The sequence below is a fragment of the Meriones unguiculatus genome, chromosome 2, assembly GCF_030254825.1.
Source record: "Meriones unguiculatus strain TT.TT164.6M chromosome 2, Bangor_MerUng_6.1, whole genome shotgun sequence".
NCBI lineage: Eukaryota > Metazoa > Chordata > Mammalia > Rodentia > Muridae > Meriones > Meriones unguiculatus.
This window is the reverse complement of record NC_083350.1, coordinates 85,880,169-85,903,503: the sequence shown is the minus strand read 5'-3', so window position 1 is coordinate 85,903,503 and position 23,335 is coordinate 85,880,169. Positions and strand designations below refer to the sequence as shown.

The window sequence follows — 23,335 nt, the reverse complement described above, 5'->3', positions numbered from 1 at the left end:
AGGAATGTCAAAGCCAGGCATGGTGGTGCATGCCTGTAATCCCAGCACTCTGGGAGGCAAAGGAAGGTGGATCCCTATGAGTCTGAGGCCAGCCTAGTCTATAAAACCAAAAGAAACAGGGAGAAACTAGCTTGAACCACCTACCCTTTCTATCCAGCTCCAATTACATGTTTCATACTAGTGCCAGCAGGACCTCTTGGCCTGAGCATCCTGGCCTTTGGGGCCCTGTTTAGCAGCACCATTGGCCCTGACTGCTAGGTATTGGTAACACTCTACTAGCAGTGAAGATATAGATGTCTTCACACATCAGTAAGTGTCCCTCGGACACAGAGCTGCCTACGGAGAGCCAGCTCCACATGAAGAACGATAATGTACAAGTAGCACTCACTACAATAGACCAAAACAAATAATCCCACAACCCAGACTGCTGAAGGGCCACAGCAGGCAACACAAGGTGCACAGGACGGGGCTGTTTCATGTAAGAAACATGTTTTGTTTTGTTTTGTTTTGTTTTCTTGAGACATGGTCTCTATGAAGCCCTGACTGTCCTGGAACTCATGTAGACCAAGCTGGCCTTGAACTTGGAGATTCTCAGTTCCTAGCCTCTGGAGTACTAGGATTAGAAGTATGGGAAACCATACCTGTCCAGAGTCTGGTTTCTTTTCTTTTTTGGTGTGGGTCAGAGAAGGGGCTACATTTTTGAGACAGAATTTCTCTGTGTAGCCCTGGCTGCCTGGACTCGCTTTGTAGACCAGGCTGGCCTCGAACTCACAGAGATCCACCTGCCTCTGCCTCCTGAGTGCTGGGATTACAGGTGCACCACTTTGCCTGACTGGTCTGTTTTCTTTACAAAGTATCTTGCAGAGTTTGATGGCCAAGGACAGAGGCATTAGAGAGACTGTCTTGATCTAAATGCAGGTTGGACAAGTTATATTTCTTTAAGCCTTGGGTTCCTATGCATTGTACTTTGATATGCTGATAGCACAGTACACAGCAAGTACTAAATAAATGTTGCTGATTCTTCTATGATCTTCTATAATCTAACCCATAATCTTCCTAATCCTGGGCTTCCTGGTCCCTCTTCATATGCCATGACAAACTCCCTTGATGAATACATGTGTTTCTATTCTAAAGTGCTTCTCGCCCTTACTGAGGCAGGTAGCTTAAGTGGGCAAAAGGCAGCTTATAATGAATTCTGAAAAATCTTTCTATATTTGACTCCCACCAATGCAGGATGCATGTATGTCAATTAGAATCAGGAAGTGTGTTACCCATACAGAAAAAAGCAGACAAAATTGATCAAGACCAAAGAACGGGAAAAGGCACTAACTTTTGTTCTATTAGGACACAAGGAATGCAGGATTTCAGAAAATAGCTCAGCACACAAAACACCAGCAGGTCCCTAAACTACATGAAATCCATTTGAGATGTCTCATTTAGGGTATCTTTTGATGAAAAAAAAAAAGCAGAACTTTCCAAAGTACTGCACTAAGAACAATTATAAATGGCCATGAATGATTACAAACTACCTAAATGAAGTACTCAAAGAATGTCTAGAACATTGAACATTAGGCATAAATCAGAGGTACTAGAAGAAAAGAAAAGAAAATATATAAAAATGAAGGCTCAAAAAAGTTATTATGTTGTGAAAGAATAACTAATGCTTTTCTGCATAAACCTGAGAAATGTTTTTACTTTGGTTACCTGTAGTTTTTGAGTCAAAGAGTCCCTCTGTTCTTGGAGTTCTCTGGCATTATCAATTTCTTGTTTTAATCTTTCTATTTCCTGGAAAAGGTAAAGTAATGTCTTTAACAACAATTAACTTATAATAAGAACAGGGAAGACCTAATTTTTCCATGAAATTATCTCCCAGTTCTTAGGAAACAATAATTTGAAAAATACCCTTTACTGACTGACTTCAGAGGGGATGTGTGTCTTTATATTGGCTGGAACAGAATGGGGTTCCTCTTTTTCTGTCTCGGTGTGGGGCAGGGTTCCTGTGTACTTCATGTCTTGAAGTTACTTTGTAGCAAAAGTTGATCTCAAACTCAAGATCCTCCTCCTCAGCCTTCTGCATCTGGGACTATGGGCACAGTACCGTATGCCCAGCTCAGAATTTATCAACAGGTAATCTGATGGCTTTACCATAGCACTCAATAGCTTCAAGTTTGAAATAAAAAATTTCTCCTTGGTATATAAAATAACTCTTTTTGACTAGAAACCAAAGAAAGTAACAACTTGCAAAAATTCATTCAATCTATAATTGTTTCCTGTTGATTATATAAATACAACTCTCATAAAAGGCAACACCACAGTTCAAAGCTGTTAATAGTAGTAAGAGGACCAAGAGTGCAGAAACAGGAACAAGCCTCACAGTGGTCAATAGAAGTTTATCTTTAAAAAGAAGCCCAAAGTCTCCCTTTTTTCTGGACGGCACTTAAGATCTGACGGAGTCTACTGTGCCACGTACAGTGTTCTGTGGCTCATGGAGGACTAGAGAGTGGACCTACCTCTTCTTTCACTTTCAGTGTCTCCTCCAATTCCTGCACTGTCTGGCTGAGCTCCGCCTTGTGGGTGTGCACCGCATTTGCTTGACTACTAACGCATTCCAGCTCAGTGACCTGCAAGTAAATGAGAGCACAGATTAAGTTAAGCGGCGGTTTCAGAGGGTTTCCTGCTGAAGTAAGTCTCTGAGAAGCTAATGAATTCTCAATTACTATATGAAAGACTATTAAGATTCTCAGCATAAAATAAATTCTGTAAAGATAAATATATGAGGCAATGGAAAAAAACCAAAGGATTATTAGATAGGCTGAGGTCAATAAATTATTCACGTGCTGATCAGAGACAGGTTAGGGAAAACAAGTGATTACTACAAAGATTCCTATATAAAAAGTCTTTCTTAAAATTTATACAGGTATAGATATGACTGCATGCTTTCCCCCTTCGCAGTCTTCAAAACTAGTAGAGTAAGGATTTTTTTTTTTCAAATAAATTTCCAAAATACAAGAAAATCTAAAAGGAAAGATGTGCTTTAAAACACTCTAAAAACTCGGATATGACTTCATGTCAACTGTGCCTCTTCTGGGAAAGAGAACAGTTTTTAGTCACTAAGAATTTACCAAGAGCCAACAAGGAATGCAATTTTTTTTAAAGAGCACTTGACACCCTTTTAAGGGAATGGGGAAAAGGTCAATATTCATAAAAGTTATCCAGCCCCACTTGGTACAATCCTGTAGCACTTACAAACACACCATCACACGCTCCACATGCCACACTCTCCAAGTCCAGGTGACCAGAATAAAGCAAACTTGCCTTGAAATTTCCAAATAGCAAACTGCCCTCTACATTCTCCAAGTGTGTCATTCACATCCCAGCTTCCTTTCTACTCAAGTACTAATATACTTCCTTACCTTCGTTACTTATGTCTGAACAAATACAATGCTGCTCTGGATTCAACTGTAACTGTGGTCTGTCAGAAATTCTGGAACTGCTAACAAATTACTCCTTCATTGTATGACATTTAAAGTCTTATAGTTCATAATAGTAAATCTTTCTTTCAAGATTGATGATTGTTTGATTGATTTTGTATACAGTGTTCTGCCTGCATGTGTGCCTGCAGGCCAGAAGAGGGCACCAGACCTCACTATAGATGGTTATGAGCAACCATGTGGTTGCTGGGAATTGAACTCAGGGCCTTTGGAAGAACAGCCAGTGTTCTTAACATCTAAGCCATCTCTCCAGCCCTTCAATATTAAATCTTTTTCTTTTGCTTTTCACTAATGAGGAATGAACCCAAGGCCTTGTGCATGTGAAGCAAACACTGGACCACTGGGCTGCATCAGTAGACCACAAATGGGAAGTTAAATCCCAGGGCTTTTCATCCATTGGCTACAATCTACCTAAACATCCATTTTGGCCAAAATGTACATTTCTGAATGTAACAGTAGGCAATTCTCTCTGTCTTAAGAATAAAAAGTGTTCATGTCTATCTTCTTGACTTCACTAGAATGCCCCTCTAAAGACCTTTCTGATCTTGTAGGCAGCCGACTTTCAACTCAGCACTTATCTTCTAAAAGTCAATCCCTTCTGCCAGAACCCTCACAGCTCTTCTCCTTTGTTCATAAAATGGAGTATTTAATAATTAAAAAGAGAGAGAGAGAGAGAATGTGTTGGCAAGATAGCGAAAAAAAAAAAAAGCAACTGCCACACAACCATACAATCTGAGTTCAGTTCCCAAAATCTCAACACAGGATCCACAGAACTTAAAGGGAATTTCAGTGCTGATAACAATGGAATGGCCTACCTTTCACACAGTGATTTTTCCTAGGATTAGGGAAAAACTGAAAGAAACTAAATCTATCGGTATGTAAGTTCAGTTTCACAAATTCAATGAATTTATTTCCTGCTAATGATAATAATAAACTCAATACTTTTCAAAGGAACCAGAAGACTTTATAAAACCTCACTTATAATGTCCAATATACCTAAAAACCACTGTGCATGTGGGTGTGGGAAAACAGTAGTCAAGATAAGCAAAGCTGAGATAACCTGTTGCCAGGATACCCACAGCACAAACATTTCCAAAGGAACTGATACAGGTTACAAGGAAATGATGGCAAGCTAGAAAAGAAAGCACTAGATGTGACAGGCTCAAATAAATAAAGACTGCAATCATTTTATTGGAAGCTGCAGATTCGCGCCTCACTTCTCAAGTGTTGAGGATTATAGGCATGAATTTCTTGTTATAAATTCTTTAATGTTCAATTCAATTGACTGCTGCAAAAACATCTAAGAAAGGATCACACAGTAAGGGAACATGACAGACCTTCAATGGATACTAACCACCAGTGGTTTGTCATAAATTGGGTTTTAACTGTGATAAAAACATTACAAAAATTATCTTACCATCATGAATTAAAAACAGAGCTCCACAACTTTTCATTTTTTTAAAGCGGAAAGTTAATTCTTCTGTACAGGAGAGGATAGTGTCTGCTGTGTCCTAACTTTCTCTCCTTGTCTCTATTCCTTTCCCATGTGTATCTCTGCCACCCTGGCTCTGTTAGACTCTCAACACCGTTCTCTTACTAGCCCACTCCCTTTATCTACCAAGCTCACTTACTTTGTTTCCTTTTGAAAAGAGGACATTGGTGATATCTGCTTCCTACCAGGTAAATGAATTTTTATGTTTCCAATACAAAGAAATTTTTAAGAAAACTGGTTGGTTGCTGATATTAGTAGCACTGGGATTTCTGATTTTCTATTTCAAATCACTAATATTGCTCATTTTCATTAAAAATTTCTACCCATAGTTTTCAACGTATTCCTTCACTAAAAACAAAAGATAATAAAGAAAAAGTTCATTGGCTGACTTTAACTCACGGAGTCTGTATAACTTTATGCCACTTAAATGCTCAATTCATAGGAATATAATAGGAGTTTATTTTTTGATAATGGGGGTCTTGCTCTTATATTGCCCAGGCTAGTTTTGAATTTCTGAACTCAAGAAATCTTCCTGCCATATATGCCCAAGTACTTAGGAATATCTTTAAGCACCCTTGTGCAGGACAGAAAATATATTTTGTTGTTTTTGAGACAGTGTTTCTCTGTGTAGCTCTGGCTGTTCTGAAACTTGCTCTGTAGACCTGGCTGTCTGGGAACTCGGAGATCCACTTGCCTCTGCCTCCCCAGTGCTGGGATTAAAGGTGTGCACCACCACTGCCACCCAAAATCAGAAAGTGTGTTTTTAACTTAGTGCAACTGTGAGGTAAGCATCTCAGCTACTTTTCAAGAAACTGTAGAGAACATATATTATTCCTGTGCTATAGAGTAAAAGTACTGGGTTGAAGGAGAAAAGTTCCCAAAGGGCAGAGCTAATGTGGCACAGTTCAAACTGCCATCAGCTCATTTTTTTTCAAAAGCTGTAAAATTTTCATTTTCATTAACTGTGAGAAATATTTTTCTTGACCCAGTAAAACCTCAAATTTAGCTCATTTATATGTTCTGATAACAGAAGAATATCCCCAGATGTCCGTGTGCTGCATTTACTTGCAAATTACCCCTGAGCACGGAAAGCATTAGCCCGGTCCTGGCAGCCCTGCCCGTACCCGCTTGTGCAGACGCTCTGCTTCCTCCTGATACGCAGCAAGCTGTTGTTTCCATTGCTTCACGTTGGCAGTGGACTCCAGCAGGGCTGCAGTGAGCTTGGCGTTATTTCCTTTGAGGGTAGCTAGTTCAGCCTCCCAGTGTTTGCTGATTGCTGAACTAAAATGAAATGAGAATATTTTATCATTTAACTGAGTATTATTTTCAAATGTACAACAATATTTAGTCAGGCTTATAGCCTAAGAATGTTTTGAATGATAACACCAAACAATTAAAAACATGAGTATGGAAAGATGAAACAGACGAAGGTGATACAGGTATATATTAATATATATTATACCCAAAGGAAAAAATGACACCTAACAATGTACTATACGGGTGAACAATATTCCTGTTCAGGGAACCAAAGTTCACTGCAGTCTCACTCTTCATCAGGACATAGAAGGATCTTACGTGATAGTAAGGATGAAACAGGCAGTGTAGTGTTTTTTTAGTTATTGATTTGTATCTTCTTATTTAGACTTTTTAAATGCTCCAATAAAAAGTTTATTATAATTACAATAAAAATAGGCTACACCAAGAAATTGGTTCTAGTAACTTCTATTACAAAAGCAATTGTATTCATCGAGAAGACCCCTCTATTGAGAATTACTTTGTTAACTTCCCGATGGAGAACCATCTTGTTTGATGGTTTTCTATTTTTATTACTGAAGTTCATTCCAATTAGCCAACTTCTGCTAACTCTGTCCTATTAACCAGTAATGTCTTTCACAGCTTTCTTTCCTCAATAGTTTGTGTTTAGTATTAGTTTGCATCACAAGGCATATGTTTTTATGAATTGGTATTTCTAGTATTTTTAATATGCAAAAAAAGAGCAGTTTCCACCATCAAAATTTCTAAGGCCTGATGCCAGTTTTAAGATATACCCACACCATAACCTCCTAACAGAATAGGCAGAGAAGGATAGCAGATCATTTCCAATAACAGACTTAGGAAAAGCAAACAAACTAAAAATGGTAATCAAATAAGAAAAAAAAAACCCTCATATAATCCCAACTTTAAGGACAGTCTTCGAAATAATTGATTAAAATACTTTAAAAATATGAATAGAAGACTGGGGACCAGAACAGAGGAGCAAATACGCTGAAGAATCCTTGGGTAGGTTCCCAAAGCAGAAAAGGAACATTGTTGCAGGTGTAGTTTAGCTGTAAGGCACTTGCCTTGCGTGAGAGAGGCCCTGGGTTCGATCCCCAACACTGCCAAAGAAACAACAGAGAAAAGAAAGGCTCATTAGTGAAAAACAGGGACATAGTTGATACTATTACAGGAGTGCTGATTCCCAAAGTCTGACCATCATGTTACAAACATGCAAGACATCAATTAATGGGTACCTGGTACAGGGTATATGGGGACATTGCAGTTTTTATAACTTTTTTATAAATCTAAAATCAACTTAAATTCTTCCTAAAGTTTACCATTTAACAGTATCTCATCAAAACATTAAAAGACAGAATGAAGCAATAAAGAAAGCTATCAATTTAGCAAACTATTTTTATTCTCAAAGAAGATACTTTTCAAATTCCTTTGTGGAATGACATTTTAGATTTCGGTTTTCTGATGAAAAACATGTAACTATTCACCTGCTTTAAGTGGATTAGTTTTTATTAAAACACTTACCAGTTTCCCCCAAAAGTGCTTCATTTAAATGGTCTCTTCAATCTGGTAATTGAAATCTTATTGAACTAATTTAAAAATTTGCTATAAACAAATATCAAACCTACTTAAAATTAAAAATGAAAATGACTTAAAAGATTTATTTCTAAAATCTGCTTGTCAAAAAAATACCATTCTAAAGATGAATCACACCATATTTATAGAGAAAGAATGAGAGCTTTTTAAAATGCCATTTTTCTCAGTTTTATTTTCTATTCTATTGGTACAAAATCCATTAAGAATTTAGTATGTCCTAACCAAGGACCATGTATGGACTTGACCTAGACCCTCTACACATATGTATAGATGGACAGCTTGGTCTTCCTGTGGGTACCCTAGTAAGGGGAGTGGAAACCGTCTCTGACAAGAAATCTCTTGCATGCTTTTCGATCACTTGCCCCTGGTGGCTGCCTTTGTGCTCAGTCCTGATGGGACTTGATGTGCTAGGATGAGTAGGTGGGGTTGGGAGGTCCCATTTTCTGAGGGGAAAGGGAAGGGAATACGAGGAAGAGGGAAGGAGGGTAGGGCTGGAAGGAAGAGAAAGGTGCCTACGGTTGTAAAATAAATAAATAAATAAATGATTTTAAAAAGAATTTGGTACGTCTATTTATGCCAATTATTATGTCTGTGACACTGGATTCATCTCTTAAATATACTGATCCTCCATTCTTCGCATGTTAAATAAGAAGTTAATCAAGCATTACTCAAACATTAGCCACTAGCTGCATGTGGCTTTTTAATTGCTCAACATTAATAAAGTTAGAAATTCATTTTTCAGTCTCACTGAGATTCTTCACACAGTCAGTCAATTGCCACAAGCCACACATGACTAGCGGTGAGCAGCGACACTGACCGTTCAGTTGTAGCAGAGGGCTCTACCGGACTGTCTTCCCGCAGGACCTCCACACGTGAACTAGGGTTTCAGTGTATTTCATTATGGGTTCAATGGTAACCCCACAACCTAAATTTATATATCAAAGTCCTAACTTTTAGAGCATCTCAGTATGACTGTATTTAGAAATAGGTTTTTAGAGAAGTAGGATTTAAATGAGATCCTTAGGGTGAACCCTAATTCATATGATAAATGTACTTAATAGAAAAGATATAAGCATCTAAGTATATGTTTAAAGTAGGTTAGCAACATTTTCCAATTTACCCTAGGATTTTCCAGTGTTTTAGATAGGGTTTATAATGCTTTGATGAAACACCATGACCAAAACCAAGTTGGGGAGAAAAAAGTTTGGTTTACATTTTCACATTGTAATCCATCACTTAAGACAGGACAGGAACTCAAGCAGGGCTACAACCTGGAAGCAGGAGTTGATGCAGAGGCCATGGAGGGTGCTGCTTACTGGATTGTTCCCCATGGCTTGCTCAGCTGCTTTCTTATAGAACCCAGGACCACCAGCCCAGGGATGGCTCCACCCACAATAGGCTGGGACCTCCCATACTGAACACTAATTAAGAAAATTCCTGACAGCAGGATTTGTTTGTTTGTTTGTTTGTTTTTGAGACAGGGTTTCTCTGTGTGGTCTTGGCTGTCCTGGACTCACTTTGTAGGCCAAGCCTCAAATTTACAGATATCTGCCTGCCTCTGCCTCCCTGAATGCTGGGATTAAAGGTGTGTGCCACCATGTACAGCTGACATCTGGATCTTAAGGAGGCATTTTTTTCTCTCTCACTTTAAAAAAAGATATTTATTATTTATACAGTATTCTGTCTGCATGTGAGCCAGCAGGCCAGAAGAGGACACTAGATCTTATTAGAGATGGTTATAAGCCACCAAGTGGTTGCTGGGAACTGAACCCAGGACCTCTGGAAGGTAAGTAACCTCTGAGTCCTCTGTCCAACCCAGGAGACATTTTCTCAGTTGAAGTTCCTCTTTTCAGATGACTCTTGTTTGTATCAAATTGACATAAAATTAGTCATGCTATCCAGTATCTTCAAATTTACTGGTTATTTAGATTCAAGGAGACTTAAGTTCAAGATATAACCTCAAATGTCTAGTATACTATGGTTAAATCCAAGTAAATACATTTATTCACTATGTCAACAACGTATATGACTTCATACATATAACATGGAATATTATGTGCTTATGAGGAAGAAAGTTATTAAAAGCCATGTCTAGTCGAGGGTGGTGGTAATACATGTCTTTAATTCCAGCACTCAGGAGGCAGAGACAAACAGATCTCTGAGTTTGAGGCCAGCTTGGTCTACAGAGTAAGTCCAGGATAGCCAGGGCTACACAGAGAAACCCTATCTCAAAGAACAAAGCAAAGCAAACAAAAAAAAAAAAAAAAAAAAAGAAGAGCATTTTTAAAACTCTTGGAAGCACATCACGGGCACAGGTATCACACTTCCCTGCAAGCTCTTACCACAGTTCTATTAGAAGCAGGACAGGTATAAGACTGGAAGCAAAAAGGGAGACAAAGGAGGCCTAGATGAAGGGAGATGCCTCACTGTTTTCAGGCTATAAGGCATGCCCAGGCTTCGTCTACTGGAAAAGAGAAGCTCAAACTGTTATGGCTACTTCCTTGGACAAAGGGAATGACCTATTATAGTTGGGGACCAAGAGACAAATCTCTATAGCTAAGGAAGAACAGAGCACAGTCCAGGACTCAGTCTCCAATCTTTGTGAGAGGGCTAAGAAACTCCCATAGAAGACCCTCAAATAAACAAGATGATATGATGTGTCCATATCATCAAGTGGTGGAGGGGATACAGCATAAGACAACCCAAAAGCTAAGGTGGAACTGAGGGGGAAAAAAATCTCTCCAGCAGGTCAGCACTGACCCTAAGCAGGAGACAACACTAGAGGTGGGTGAAAGTATAAACAAAATCAAAATCTAGTTTAACCCCAGAGAAGAGTGACTTAAGTCCTAAGCTAACACAAGAATCATGCCCAAATAGGAGGAAATACAGTATCTGGCCTTCCATATTATGGCTCCCATATCTGTGGTCTCATCAACCATTAGCTGGAGAGATAAAAATTACTTTGTTTGTACTGAACATAAACAGGCTCTTTCTTATTATTATTTCCTAAATAATAAAGTGTTAAATTAACTGTTGATACGGCATATACACTACATTGGTCCACTTCATCTAGAGTGCAGTGTACAGTGGAATATATATGCAAATGCCATTCAACTTGACAGAGCCCACACATTCAGATGCTGACAAAGGGTCCTGAAACCAAAGACACAACTACTGCAAGTTGCTGCTGTTTTTATGCAATATCTAACATTCAACAGGCTCTATTGTATGCAGTGCACAGTCCCTTACTCAGAGAGCAGGTACACTAAGCCAGGAAGGCAAATGGCCACCTGAGGCCACACCAGAAAAGGGGAAAGCAAACTTTATCAAACTGTGAATTTCAGCAGACAAATGAAAACTACACGCAAGAAGCAAGTGACTATGTGAGAAATAATAGAGATAAAGAATGTTTGTGACAGGATCAGGGAACTTGACATAACTGTACAACATTATTATAAATCAGCCAAACTGAAACACAAGGAGAAAAAGGAGATCATAAAACATGTAGATTGATATCAACTTACCTAACAACATGTGCTACTGTATTAGTAAAAGAGGGTTGAAGTAAGCGTAGTTTTTAAATTTAATTTTATTTATGTATTTATTAATTTATTCACTTTGTATCCCCCTCCTTCATCTCTTCCTAGTCCCACCCACCCTCACTCTTCTCTCCCTATTCCCTTTTCCCTAGTTCCCTGATAGGGGAGGGCCTCCTCCCCTTCTATCTGACCCTAGCTTATCAGGTCTCATCAAGGCTGGCTGCATCTTTCTCTGTGGCTGCACCACTTCCCAACCCCCCCCCCCCCGCAGGGGGAGGTGATCAAAAAGCCGACCACTAAGTTCATGTCAGAGATAGCTCCTGTACCCCTTACTAGGAAACCCACTTGGAAACTGAACAGCCAATGGGCTTCCTTTGAACAGGGTAGTCTAGGTCCTCTCCATGCATGGTCCTTAGCTGGACCCCCTTCCCACCCTGGGCCCAGGTTTTTTTTGGCTCTGTTGTTCTCCTTGTAGAGTTCCTGTCCCCTCCAGGTCTATCTCCCTCTTCTTCCACTCTGCCCAAAGTTTGGCTATGAGTCTCAGTATCTCCTTTGATACCTTGGTGGGTAGAGTCTTTCAGAGGTTCTCTGTGGAAGGCTCCTGTCCTGTTCCTTGTCTTCTACTTCTGATGTCTATCCTGTTTGCTCTTCTGAATGAGGATTAAGCAAGGGTCCTCCTTGTTTAGCTATGTTTATCCTGTATTATATGTCTAATATCCACTTATAAGTGAGCATATATCATGTGTCTTTCTGCTTCTGGGTTACCTCACTCAGGATTATCTTTTCTAGTTCCCACCATTTGCCTGCAAATTTCATGATTTCCTTGTTTTTAATTGCTGAGTAGTATTCCATTGTGCAAATGTACCACACTTCCCATTGAGGGACATCTGGGTTGTTTCCAGATTCTGGCTACTATGAATAAAGCTTCTACAAACATGGTTGAGCAAATGTCCTTATTGAATGTTGGGTCTTCTTTTGGGTATATGCCTAGGAGTGGTAGAGCTGGATCTTGAGGAAGCACTATTCCTAATTGTCTGAGAAAGCACCAGATTGATATCCAAAGTGGTTGTACAAGTTTACATTCCCACCAGCAATGGAGGAGGGTTCCCCTTTCTCCACATCCTCTCCAGCAAATATTTTAAGACAAAAAGGCTCATAACAGGGTTAGTCACTGCAGTCAAAAGGTAGATGGCAGCCCAATGTCCTTCAGAACATGACTGGACCAACAAAATGAATGTAACTACATGTAATAAAAGGAAATTCTGAAATGTACTGTAACACAGATGAATCTTGAGGACAATCATGTTACATACAAAAGGCCAGCCCCATCAAAAATACAGATACTGTCTGTTTACACTCATATTTGAAGTACACAGTCAAGACCAGGGAATATAAGGATGGTGTCAGGGGATGGGAGAGGGGTATGGAGTTACTTTTCAGTAAGTACTGTAGATCAGATTTGCAAAATGAAAGATAAATTACAGAAATGGGTTGACTTAAAAAAAAAGGCACAGAGAACCTTGTAGAACAAAGAACCTTTTAACCTTGTGTTTGTAGCTTTACAAGTGTAGAAACTGTCAAAATATGCAAATTTATGTCAGAAAGGGGGGTGCCACTCTATGAGGGTCCTTTAATAAAATTATCTTACTACAAAAACACAGTGAAAAGCTTTTTACAAGCTTTTGTATGTTCTTTCTGTGACTGTAAGATGGCACTAATTGGAGGGGCTGGAAGCACTTTCTCAAGTTTGGTAGAACTGTCTCAGAATGGCTCTGTGATGCCTGTTTGCTTGGTATAGAAAGAGACTAGGTGGGCAGGAAGCAGAGTGGCTGTGCTGCAAGAAAAGGAGGGATACAGGCTGTTAGAAATGGTGGTAAGAAATAGTTGGGGAAGGAGGATTAAAGCAGCAGGAATATACAAAAGCAGCGTGGCATAGACAAGGTACAGTAAGAAACTGAAGCGAGGTCAAAGAACAGGATAGAAAAGGTTGAAGGTACCCAGTCTCTTAATATACTTGTTTATTTCTGTGAATATGCTTTGAGTCCCTAATGTGGTAAGACCTGACAGGCTCAAGCTGTCTAAGAGATTTTCTTTAAGCCTTTTTAAAATCTTCAGACCTCTGAAACACAGCTGATTATACTAAAATAAGAAAACAGGTGTTGAAGAAAATTCTCGTATAAGATACTTTACATACAGGACAGTACACACGGCCACAGTACACTAGATCTAACTCGCATAGCCTGAAATGAGTACTGCAAGGAAGCAGTCCAGTATTAAGTTTTTATGCTTTTTACATTTTCTTCTTTATTTTTATCGTCTTATGTGTATAATACAGGTACGCCCGTGTACCACTTATATGTCATGCCCAAGGAACCCAGAAGAGGTGTCAGATCCCCTAGAACTGGAATTACAATGGGTTGCCATGTTAGTGCTAAGAATCAAACCAAAACTGCTGAGTCATCTCTCTAATCCATAGCGTCTACATTTTCTTATACTGATCACAGGTAAATGAATGCATGATCTAAAGTTATTTGCCTATTAGCCAGGATTTTATCATGGGGTAAATTTGAGTCGTTTACCAAACATTCCTTTTTCCTCTACTTTGAGTTATTCCTTGGGTCATCATATTTCTAAAGCACAGTAAAATACAATTTAGTGTATGTGCTTATCTTTGTTTTTCCCCTGTGGCTATACACATATTCCTTTAGCTACAAAGTATGTAAATGCTTCTATTAGAATGACTTAATTTCAACTTCTATAAATTCCACAGGTTGTCATACTAAAGGAAGTTCTATGAATAAGTCATCTCAGATGTGTTTAATTCTTACATACATATGTTTTAATATCCTTCCCAATATTGGGGAAAAATATATGTTCCTTTATCTTCAACTCTAAGACATTGGTTTCCTCCTATTTGACTAATATTTAGCAGTAACTGATATGTTTAGATTAGCTCTGACAGTGTAATTATAAGTTGGTATTTTACATTTTAGAAACACTTATTTAAAGCTGGGTATGGTGGCACATGCCTATAATCCCAGCACTCTGAGAAACAGAGGCACGCAGATCTCTGTAAGTTTGAGGCCAGCCTGGTCTACAAAGCAAGTCCAAGACAGCCAAGGCTACATAAGAAACCCTGTCTTAAACAAACAAACAAAAACTTATTAAAATTGTAGTGGAGATTGAGGGCCCTAAGTCTGATTTCCACTAATAGAAAATAATGGCGGGTGTTCTTAGGGATGATTTGGTCTTTTATTGTAGAAACAGTCTTGAAAGTTATACCTTAATTTCCCAAGAAGGCAAATTTGTCTAATGATACAGAGACACTGAAACACTATTATCTCATGATTGAATGCTGAGATAAGGCAAAATAATTCTTTATTCTTGGGGATGCTTTTGGTTATTCAGTAAAGTTTCTCTTCAGAAAGGACCAAGTAGTTTTCTCTTGGCTTCAAATCTACAAGGCGGTCAGAACACTTCAAAACTATCACCCAGTTTCCTTAAGCTGAATTTCAATTTTAGTTTTCCTTTATTTAAAGGGAGGAAAGCAGTAAGCTTCATTAAAGTAATAAGTTAATATAAAATGCTCCAAAAACTGAGAGCCTGACGTAAGAGCAGTGTATTTATTGAACCTCTGAATAAGCCAATGTGATGGGTACTTGAACTAAGACAACTGTCTTCCTCCCATTCCTCCAGGGCTCTGGGTCTGTCACTGGACTCTCTAAAATCTCTAGTCACTTCTTGCCTGTATGTTCCACTCATGTTAATAAGGCAGCACTAAGAAAATATTTACATCTTTTTCAAAATCCTTACAAATAGGGTACAACATGCTTCCCCTCCACCCCCAAATATGCTTCTCTGTATCAAGAATCCCTAAGTGGAAACACTATATAGCACTGCCTGATCTGAGTCTGCCTGCTATTCGGTTCACTTCCCACCCTGAATGGGGAGTCTACTGTTATTAATGACTATGTGGTTATATAACTTGCCTTAGTACTCAAAGCCTACTGTTATTAATCAGGGTGCTTCTTTGGAGGCACTTCCCTCAACCCTAGGGTGGGGGTATCAGGGTATCTTGCTCTGTAGTCCAAGCTGGCCTTAAGCCCCTGTTCCTCTGCCTCAAACCCAGTAATTGGAAGGCTCAATCAAAAAGATTTCCACAAGTCTGAAGCCAGCCCAGGCCATCGAGTGACTTCCAGGCAAACGAGTTACAGAATGAGCTGCCTCCAAACACACAAACAAACAAACAAACCATAACATTAAGAAGTGACTCAGAAGAGTGGGAATCTGGACACGATGAAGCTATAAGAACTCATTAAACCAATTACTAAACCTCAAGTGTGTAGAAAATCAGCCTGCTTCTATGAGCTGGGGATATTGCTCAGTGCTTAGCATGAGTACCTGAATTTTCATCCCTAGCGGCAATGTAAAAAAACTGGGCACAGATGTGCATGCCTGGAATCCCTAAGCTGGGGAGGCAGATGTTGGGATGGGGGGGGTGCTCCCTGGCCAGCCAGTCTGGCCAGCCAAATGAGTTCCTGGCTCAGTGAAAAACCCTGTCAAAGTATAGCTGGAAACAAAATAGGAAGACAAACAATATAAATGTTTGGTCTGTATATGCACACATGTACATATACCCTCTCACCCCACAGACATACATACATGAGCACATACATGCACATAAACCAGACACAATTTTAACAAAAATAGCCTTTCTACAGTGATTTTGTCTGTCTAAAAGAACTATTACAGTTATAGTTTAAAATGATTTTTCATGGTGAATGCAGTATTATGTTTTATAATCAAAGGTAGCTTAGAAATCAGAGAAAATAGAAAATTTACTTAGCTCCTGTAAAGAAAGTAAAATATCACTGGCTTTGAGAAAGTTATAGAATTAATGAAGTTGCTTCCAAATGTACAAGAAGCCCTTTATGCCAGTCTATAAATACTTCTAAGCTGTGAAGAACATACACACTGAGCAAGAACTGGCTGTTAAAACGACTAGTTAAAAGCATAGGCTTAGGAGTTTGATGGTTATGGGCTCTCGGGTTATTTGTTCAGCCTAACTACATTCCATCTGTAAAATGAGGATTAATAACAACTTCTTCACAGCCTACATAAAATGGAAAGGTGCTCAAATATTAGGTCCTCCCCTATATGAATAAGCAATAAAGAATATTAAAAGCACTTCAGTGAGCTAAGGAAAACCTAGAAATTTAATGTTATATATTTTAAAGGGGCTCTTTTGATCAGTTATTTCAATGATTGAAACAGATGTAATGTAAGTCAAATCCACATCAGGTACTCACTGAATGATTTAGGCTTACTTGCTTGGTACTGTAGATTTGTTACTTATGACAAGTCTAAACTTGTGGTGTCGATCTCCATGAATTTAGCAAGTTAATAAAGGAGCATGAAACTAAGTAAACAGAAGCCAGTGTCTGAGTACTGTCTATGGTTGACTTCTGATGGTCAAAGGGAGACACTGAAACTTGAATCTGAATTTCATTGTGTTTATAGCTCATAAAACATTCAGCACTGCTGTACAGCTTCGCATTAGATTTTGGAGAGGACAAAAAAGAAATTTCCTTCTTGCTGTTTTTACTAAGATGGAGAAAATTACGGTGGCTCTCAGGAATCTCCTGGATCCTATAACTGTGCTCTGTGCATCATCAAAAGACCTGGCCTAAGCTGATACTATGAATTACAAGTATATTATATTAATACAAGCTAGTGTTTACATTGACTTCCCTTTTGAAAACAGACAGCGACAAAACAACTAACCATTTACTAAGAGCTTTCTTCCCCAGCATTGCCTACTGAGGAGGTCTTTATGACCTTAGCCATACTTATTAAGTGAAAAAATGGTGCTTCTTTCAATTTTATGAATACATATCTATGTTTTGCAAAAGCGAGGTCAACTAAATTCAAGCCTGTTCTGTAATTTCCTAGATTCTAAAATTATAACCATAACCTATTCAAGATAAGTATTTTAACTATATGCTGATTTAGCTTTTTGTTTTAAATATATATTTCTTTATTTAAATTTACAGACAGTTGGGAGGTGCCATATGAGTGCTGGGAATTGAACCTGGGTCCTTTGGAAGAGCAGACAGTGTTCTTAACCACTGAGCCATCTTTCTAACTCCCCCTGATTTAGCTTTTAAATGACTTGAAAATACATTTTCTTGCAATGATGGTCATTTGAGGAAAAGTCACTCAAAAACTGCTTGGCATGCTACTAAGCATTGTTTGAGAAAAACCATTAAAAGCAGAAATCTCTCTATTTTGAGAGAATTGAACAGACAGCATTAACAGAGATTTTGCCAATGCTATAATTGGGTGGAAGAAAATAGATATTTTATAGTAAAATCTGTTTCCCAATATTTTGCCATGAAAACTTTTCATCTTTTAGAGACTAGTAGTGATTAGTATTTTTAATGGGCATTATTTGGTACTCAGAATCAGAAAATTTTATAGCTTAATTTTATTTTGAAGAGGCTATAATCAAAAGACAAAACTCTCTAATGCTTCAGTGATGGCATGAACAAATGTTTATTTGTTTCTGTGTCATTTAAGGCAGATTCATTATTCCCAACTATGTTAGTCATACTTAAGCTATGTAAATAACATGTAAGGGCATTGATCAAATGACCTCAAGGGGAGGTGACAGAGAATTAATAACAGCCCAACTGCTATTGTCAAGGGTAGTGTTTTGGTTCATCTTCTAAAGCCTCTCCAGTCAGCCTGGATAGTGGCAAAGGTCTCTATAACCCAGAAAGCCCACTTTTCTTACCAAGATGGTAGAGTCACACTGGTTCCACCCCCAGGTTAGTTTAGCAAGAGCCAATATTTCAGCTGCAGGATAATGATACAACTGAAATGGCCCGTGAAAGTGTTGTCTTCCAGGAAAGTACAAATCAAACTGTACAAACTGTCTTCCTTGATCTGAACAATCCTCTTTGTGATCTGTGACTCTTTAAAGAATTTCTTTTGTCTGTTTCTGAGACAGGATATCACTGTGACCTAACATTCTTATGTAAAGCAGGCTGCCTTACATGCGGAGATTAATTTACACTGCCTTCTAAATGCTGGTATGTATCACCATGCTCACTTTTTGAAATAATTTTTCATGTGACACTATCACATTACAAGTAAATTTCACTACTATGAATCTGAACTAACTCAGACTATGCATACGCAAAAGCTGATTGAACTAACTTCCAGACACACTGAAGAACTAGAATTAGCTCTAGGCACTTGATTTACAGTCTCTTTCACTGAACTAACGATTTTCCCTTTGCTTCATTGCCTAAAAGATAATCTATAATTGGCTGTATGCAGTCACATGACAGGGTGCTGAGAAATGAATCCCATGCAGAAATCACTGAAAAAAAAAAACTGATTTCCAATGAGTTTAAAATATGGATTAGTAAAAATAAATGAGATCAGAATATGCCAGTCAAAAATAAAAATATTAAAGCGGGATGAAATTCTTTTTTCTTTTGAAATTAATTTTATCTGAATGAGTGTTTTGCCTGCATGTGTGTCTGTGTACCTGTTGCCCAGAAAGCCAGAAAAGGATGCTGGATCCCTAGGAAACTAGAGCTACAGACTGTTACGAGCTGCCATGTGGGTGCAGAAAATTGAACCTGAGCTCTTCAGAAGAGCAGTCAGTGCTTTTAACCTGGGTTCTCTCTCCAGCGCCTGGGATGAAATTCTTGAAGAGTTTGGAAATTTTACATTGTGAAAATGGAGTGCATACTAGGCCTGTATTTACAAAGAAAGAAACAGTTTTGCAATACATTTGAATACAGGCTGCCCTCAGGGCTACCCTACTCCTATCAGTACTCCTAGGCTGCTATCTGTGGGCAAATGAGGCATGTGGTAAAAGTAGGAGTTTACTATTAAACACTGGCTTACTTAAACCCCCCCAAATAAAAACACACTCCAAGCCTGTGAGAAGCTTCTGTCATACACTGTACTCACCCATATGAACAGCCTGTTGGAATAAATGCCTGATTGTCTTTACTCATGGTAACTTATTTTCAACCAGATAAACTGTATCTCTACAATTATTACTGATTGGTAGAAAACTTTAGATGAAACCATATAAATACAGATCTGGAAGTCTAGCTGCCAAGCTGCTCCTTCAAGTCAAGCATAGAACACTTTAATCTTAAATTTGCTGGAGACCGAACCCAAAGCCTTGTGTGTACTAGGCAGGTGCTCTGCCACTGACCTCTGCTCCCACACCATGGGACACTTATCTTTTGAGAGTAAAATTACATCTTCAGATACATTTTTTAAAAAGTGAAGAGCGAAGTGCGCGGGAGGAAATTACAAACCCCTGCACTTGCTGTTACATGGCATACCCACAGGAATGCTTAGCAGCACCAAATGGTTTTGAGCTGAATACAGTCAGGAGTGACTCTTCTTCACAAAGTTTTAGCAACTTAGAATGGTCTGAGAAATTTGACAAAAGTTGGACATTTATGTTTTCTGAATTTTATATGAAGAAGATGCGGAATGTGTACGGAGGTTTGGTTCAGTTAGTAGCTACAGTTAAGATCTGCATCTCAGAAGGAAAGAACACGCTGCAAAGCCTGCTGGAAGCCAAAATGCCATTGCCAGCAGCTGCACATTTGATAGGAGCTGCAGGGTTTGGTGTTTGCCCTGCTGTTGTTTGTTTGTTTTGGTCCTCCTGGGTGCGTTCCATTTCTTCTTTTAAAAACAGGAATGCTCGCCCTGTGCCACTGCACCTTCCTCGCCGGTAACTTGTTTTTATTTTACAGGGCAACGGCTCAAAGTCTGCCTCAAGTCTCTTTGCATAGTGCTGAACTGGAGAAGCAACAGAAACTGTGGGGAGGTGGAAGTGAGTGGATTTTGCATTAGGAGGTGGCTCTGCGCCAGGGGCGGAACGCTCCGGTTGGAACTCAGCACAGCTCCCCATGGGAGCAGGTGTTTACATAGTTGGTCTCCAGGCGGTGGTTCTGCTTTGGGAGCCTTTAAGAGGAGGGGCAAAGCTGGAGAAAGCAGATTGCTGGGAAGGGACACGTTGAGGATTAGAATCTGAGCTCTCTCTGCCTGCTGACAGTGCAAACAGCAGCTCTATCCACATCCTGAGCAGCCTTCTCTGCCAGAAGAGACTGTATCCTTTCAAATGTTAAGAACAAACGCTCTTGCTTTCTTTCATTTCTTTCCGTTATTTTAACATAGTCATGAGAAAAGTACCAAACTTCCTGTTCTTTCCTGTCCTTACTCCCAGCTCCTTTATCTCCCTTTTTTTTCTCCCTCCTTTCCCTGCCCACACTTTGATAATGGCAATGCAAGCTGAAGTTATACACTGATTTAGACTTAGTCTTGTAAATTAAAAAAAAAAAAAAATAACAAGTATGGGAGAAAAATACAAATTATTACTTCAATAGATTATATTACCTGAAAACAAAAGGTAAAATGGATGCATCTATCCCTTCAAGTACATTTTCTCAGCATCTATAATTCAGTTAAAAAGCTGGGTGGAAACTGAAGTTTCTGTTTGCAATTTCCAGGATGACTCTGGGAAAATGTCTTATACTCTGTTCTGCAAGTTCTCCTTTTTGTAAAGTGGCAACAACACTACTTATTAAAATCTCCAATTCCTACTCATGTTGCAAGGATTAAAACTAATGTATTTAAAACTCAGATAACTGTAACTACTCCATATGCATTTGAACACCATAGTTACAGAAAAACTTACATTTCTATTTTATTGAGATGTGATGTAACATTTTGATAATTACTAAATAGCCAGCCTACCCGTCTATATATTTCACAAACTTAATTCAGTCAATGTATTAAATATATTAAGTCAACATTTAAATATATTAAGTCTAACATTTTTCAGGTACCCCATCATCCTCAAGGATGTTTCTGAGGCCATCAGGGTCAGCACGGATTAGCATGCATGCCCTAGGTTCACATGTGAGCACAGTGCAACCCAAGAGCGTCTAGGGAGGCTACCCTTGAATGAGTAGACTTCTACACACCCCACTATCGCTTAGTCCTTAAAAGAACTAAGGATACTGGACATAATCTGGCATCAGACTTTAGAACATTCAAAAGTAATCATTATAAAATATCTCCCCAGGAAGAAAATTTAAAAAAAAAAAAACACAAAATGGCATTTCATTTAATATTATTGAATTTCAGTGGATTAAAATGCAAGGGTGATTTCTGTTGGCCCTTGTGTAAAATGCTTTACTTTTATAAAATAGTCTAGAACTTATGCTGGGCAGGTAGATGTGACTCACATGTAAAATGGCAATTGGCACTATTTACTAGATGTCTATACTACTTTTCCAGACACAGTCTTGTATCACTTATTAAAGGTTTGCATCCTGCTTGCCCAAAGAGTCCTTGCTTATCTGATGCCATCATTTCCCATCGATTGATACAATGATGCTAAAAAAGTCACTTTATAGAGCAAGTTTCTTTTCAACTTGCCATTTATTTATTTTTACGTGTGTGTGTGTGTGTGTGTGTGTGTGTGTGTGTGTGTCTCGGTTGCACATTCGCACTTACGATTGAACTTACCTATTTAGGACTTCACTGAAATACATTCCCAGTCTAATTAATATTAATACTGCTAAACTCCGAATGTACAAGTATAGACCTATAAGCTTCTTTATTAACATGTTTCAATCTTTAAGTCTAGTTACCAGATAATATGTTTCTGAAGCTTATCTCCTTATAATAATCCATTCCAAGAGCTTATGAGTTTATCCTCTATCTTCGGGCAGGGCTCTAACTTTACATGAGTCTACTGTTGAATACTAACTGATATATTATACATTTTGAATCTGTACTGCCATCTGGGAGGAACTTAAATAATTTCAACTATGTACACACACTGTGCCAAAGCATAGAATACTACTTTTTCCAAATGTTATATCTAAAGGCAGAGCTAGCTAATTTGCTGTATGTAATGTGTTTCTTTATGTAGCACAGTAACATGACTGTGTCTTAACTATAAAGCCAGTACTGACACTCAGGCATACCCACAGAAGAAAGGTAGTGGATAGACTACTCTTTTCTTTTTAAGATTTATCTATTATGTACAGTGTTCTGACTGCATGTTCACTTGCCCGCCAGAAGAGGGCACAGCTCTCATTACAGATGGTTGTGAGCCACCATAAGGTTGCTGGGAATTGGACTCAGGACCTCTGGAAAAGCAGCCAGTTCTCTTAACCTCTAAGCCATCTCTCCAGCCCACCACTCATTTCTTGACTAAAGGCGGAGTCATGTTAAGATAATCAAGTCAAACTAACTTAGAAATCCCATCCTAACCTTTCTCTTCTACCAAACAGATGAAAACTGTCACTCAGAGAGACAAAGCCATTTGCTTAAACAAATAGTAGCATGGCTGAGCCTAAGTAGACAATATTTTTGAGATGGTTAAGACCATTCTGTTTTTCTAAAGACCAAAATGATAATAAATCCATTACATTAAAGATTAAAGTATCCCTTACCTAAAATGCTTTCTATACATATTTGGTGTTTTAACATATATCTTATACATAGAGACTGAAGAAAATTTTATATAGTGTTTTTGGTCTGCCTGAATACTACGAACTACCACACGTAGTCAGATACACAATTTTCCATTTGTGGCATCATATTGACACTTAAAAAAGGTTTTAGATCTTGAAGTATTTCATATTCCATAATCAAGAATTTTCAACCTGAATTCATATTTTCCCAAGAAATTAATTCCTTCCTGAATTAAATTAGGTTCAAGATGCATCCTATAAATTATTCTTATAATAAAACTGGTAAAAGAAAGCACTGTTTTAAATATTAGACAAATTAGCATTACTAAGGGACTACTGTAAGTCTCCATTATTTGCAAAGTATGTTCAATAACTTTAACACTTGTTTCTGTAATACATCATCTAGAAAGA

The 23,335-nt window shown here is 38.5% G+C and overlaps 2 protein-coding genes across 3 annotated transcripts in view; one reads left to right on the top strand and one right to left on the bottom strand.

The window, feature by feature from the left end:
• The window catches only part of Homer1 (homer scaffold protein 1), a 96,108-nt gene that overhangs the window by 10,622 nt on the left and 62,151 nt on the right, over positions 1 to 23,335 (bottom strand). For both annotated transcript variants that reach the window (XM_060377795.1, XM_060377794.1), the window contains exons 6-9: positions 7,326 to 7,361; positions 6,108 to 6,264; positions 2,511 to 2,621; positions 1,705 to 1,785 (exon numbers count right to left, since the gene is read on the bottom strand). In XM_060377795.1, coding sequence (XP_060233778.1) covers positions 1,705 to 1,785; positions 2,511 to 2,621; positions 6,108 to 6,264; positions 7,326 to 7,361 — 385 coding nt within the window. The remainder of the gene's footprint in view (positions 1 to 1,704; positions 1,786 to 2,510; positions 2,622 to 6,107; positions 6,265 to 7,325; positions 7,362 to 23,335) is intronic.
• Jmy (junction mediating and regulatory protein, p53 cofactor) overlaps positions 1 to 23,335 on the top strand; it is a 175,499-nt gene that overhangs the window by 108,106 nt on the left and 44,058 nt on the right. The gene's annotated exons all lie outside the window — the stretch shown is intronic.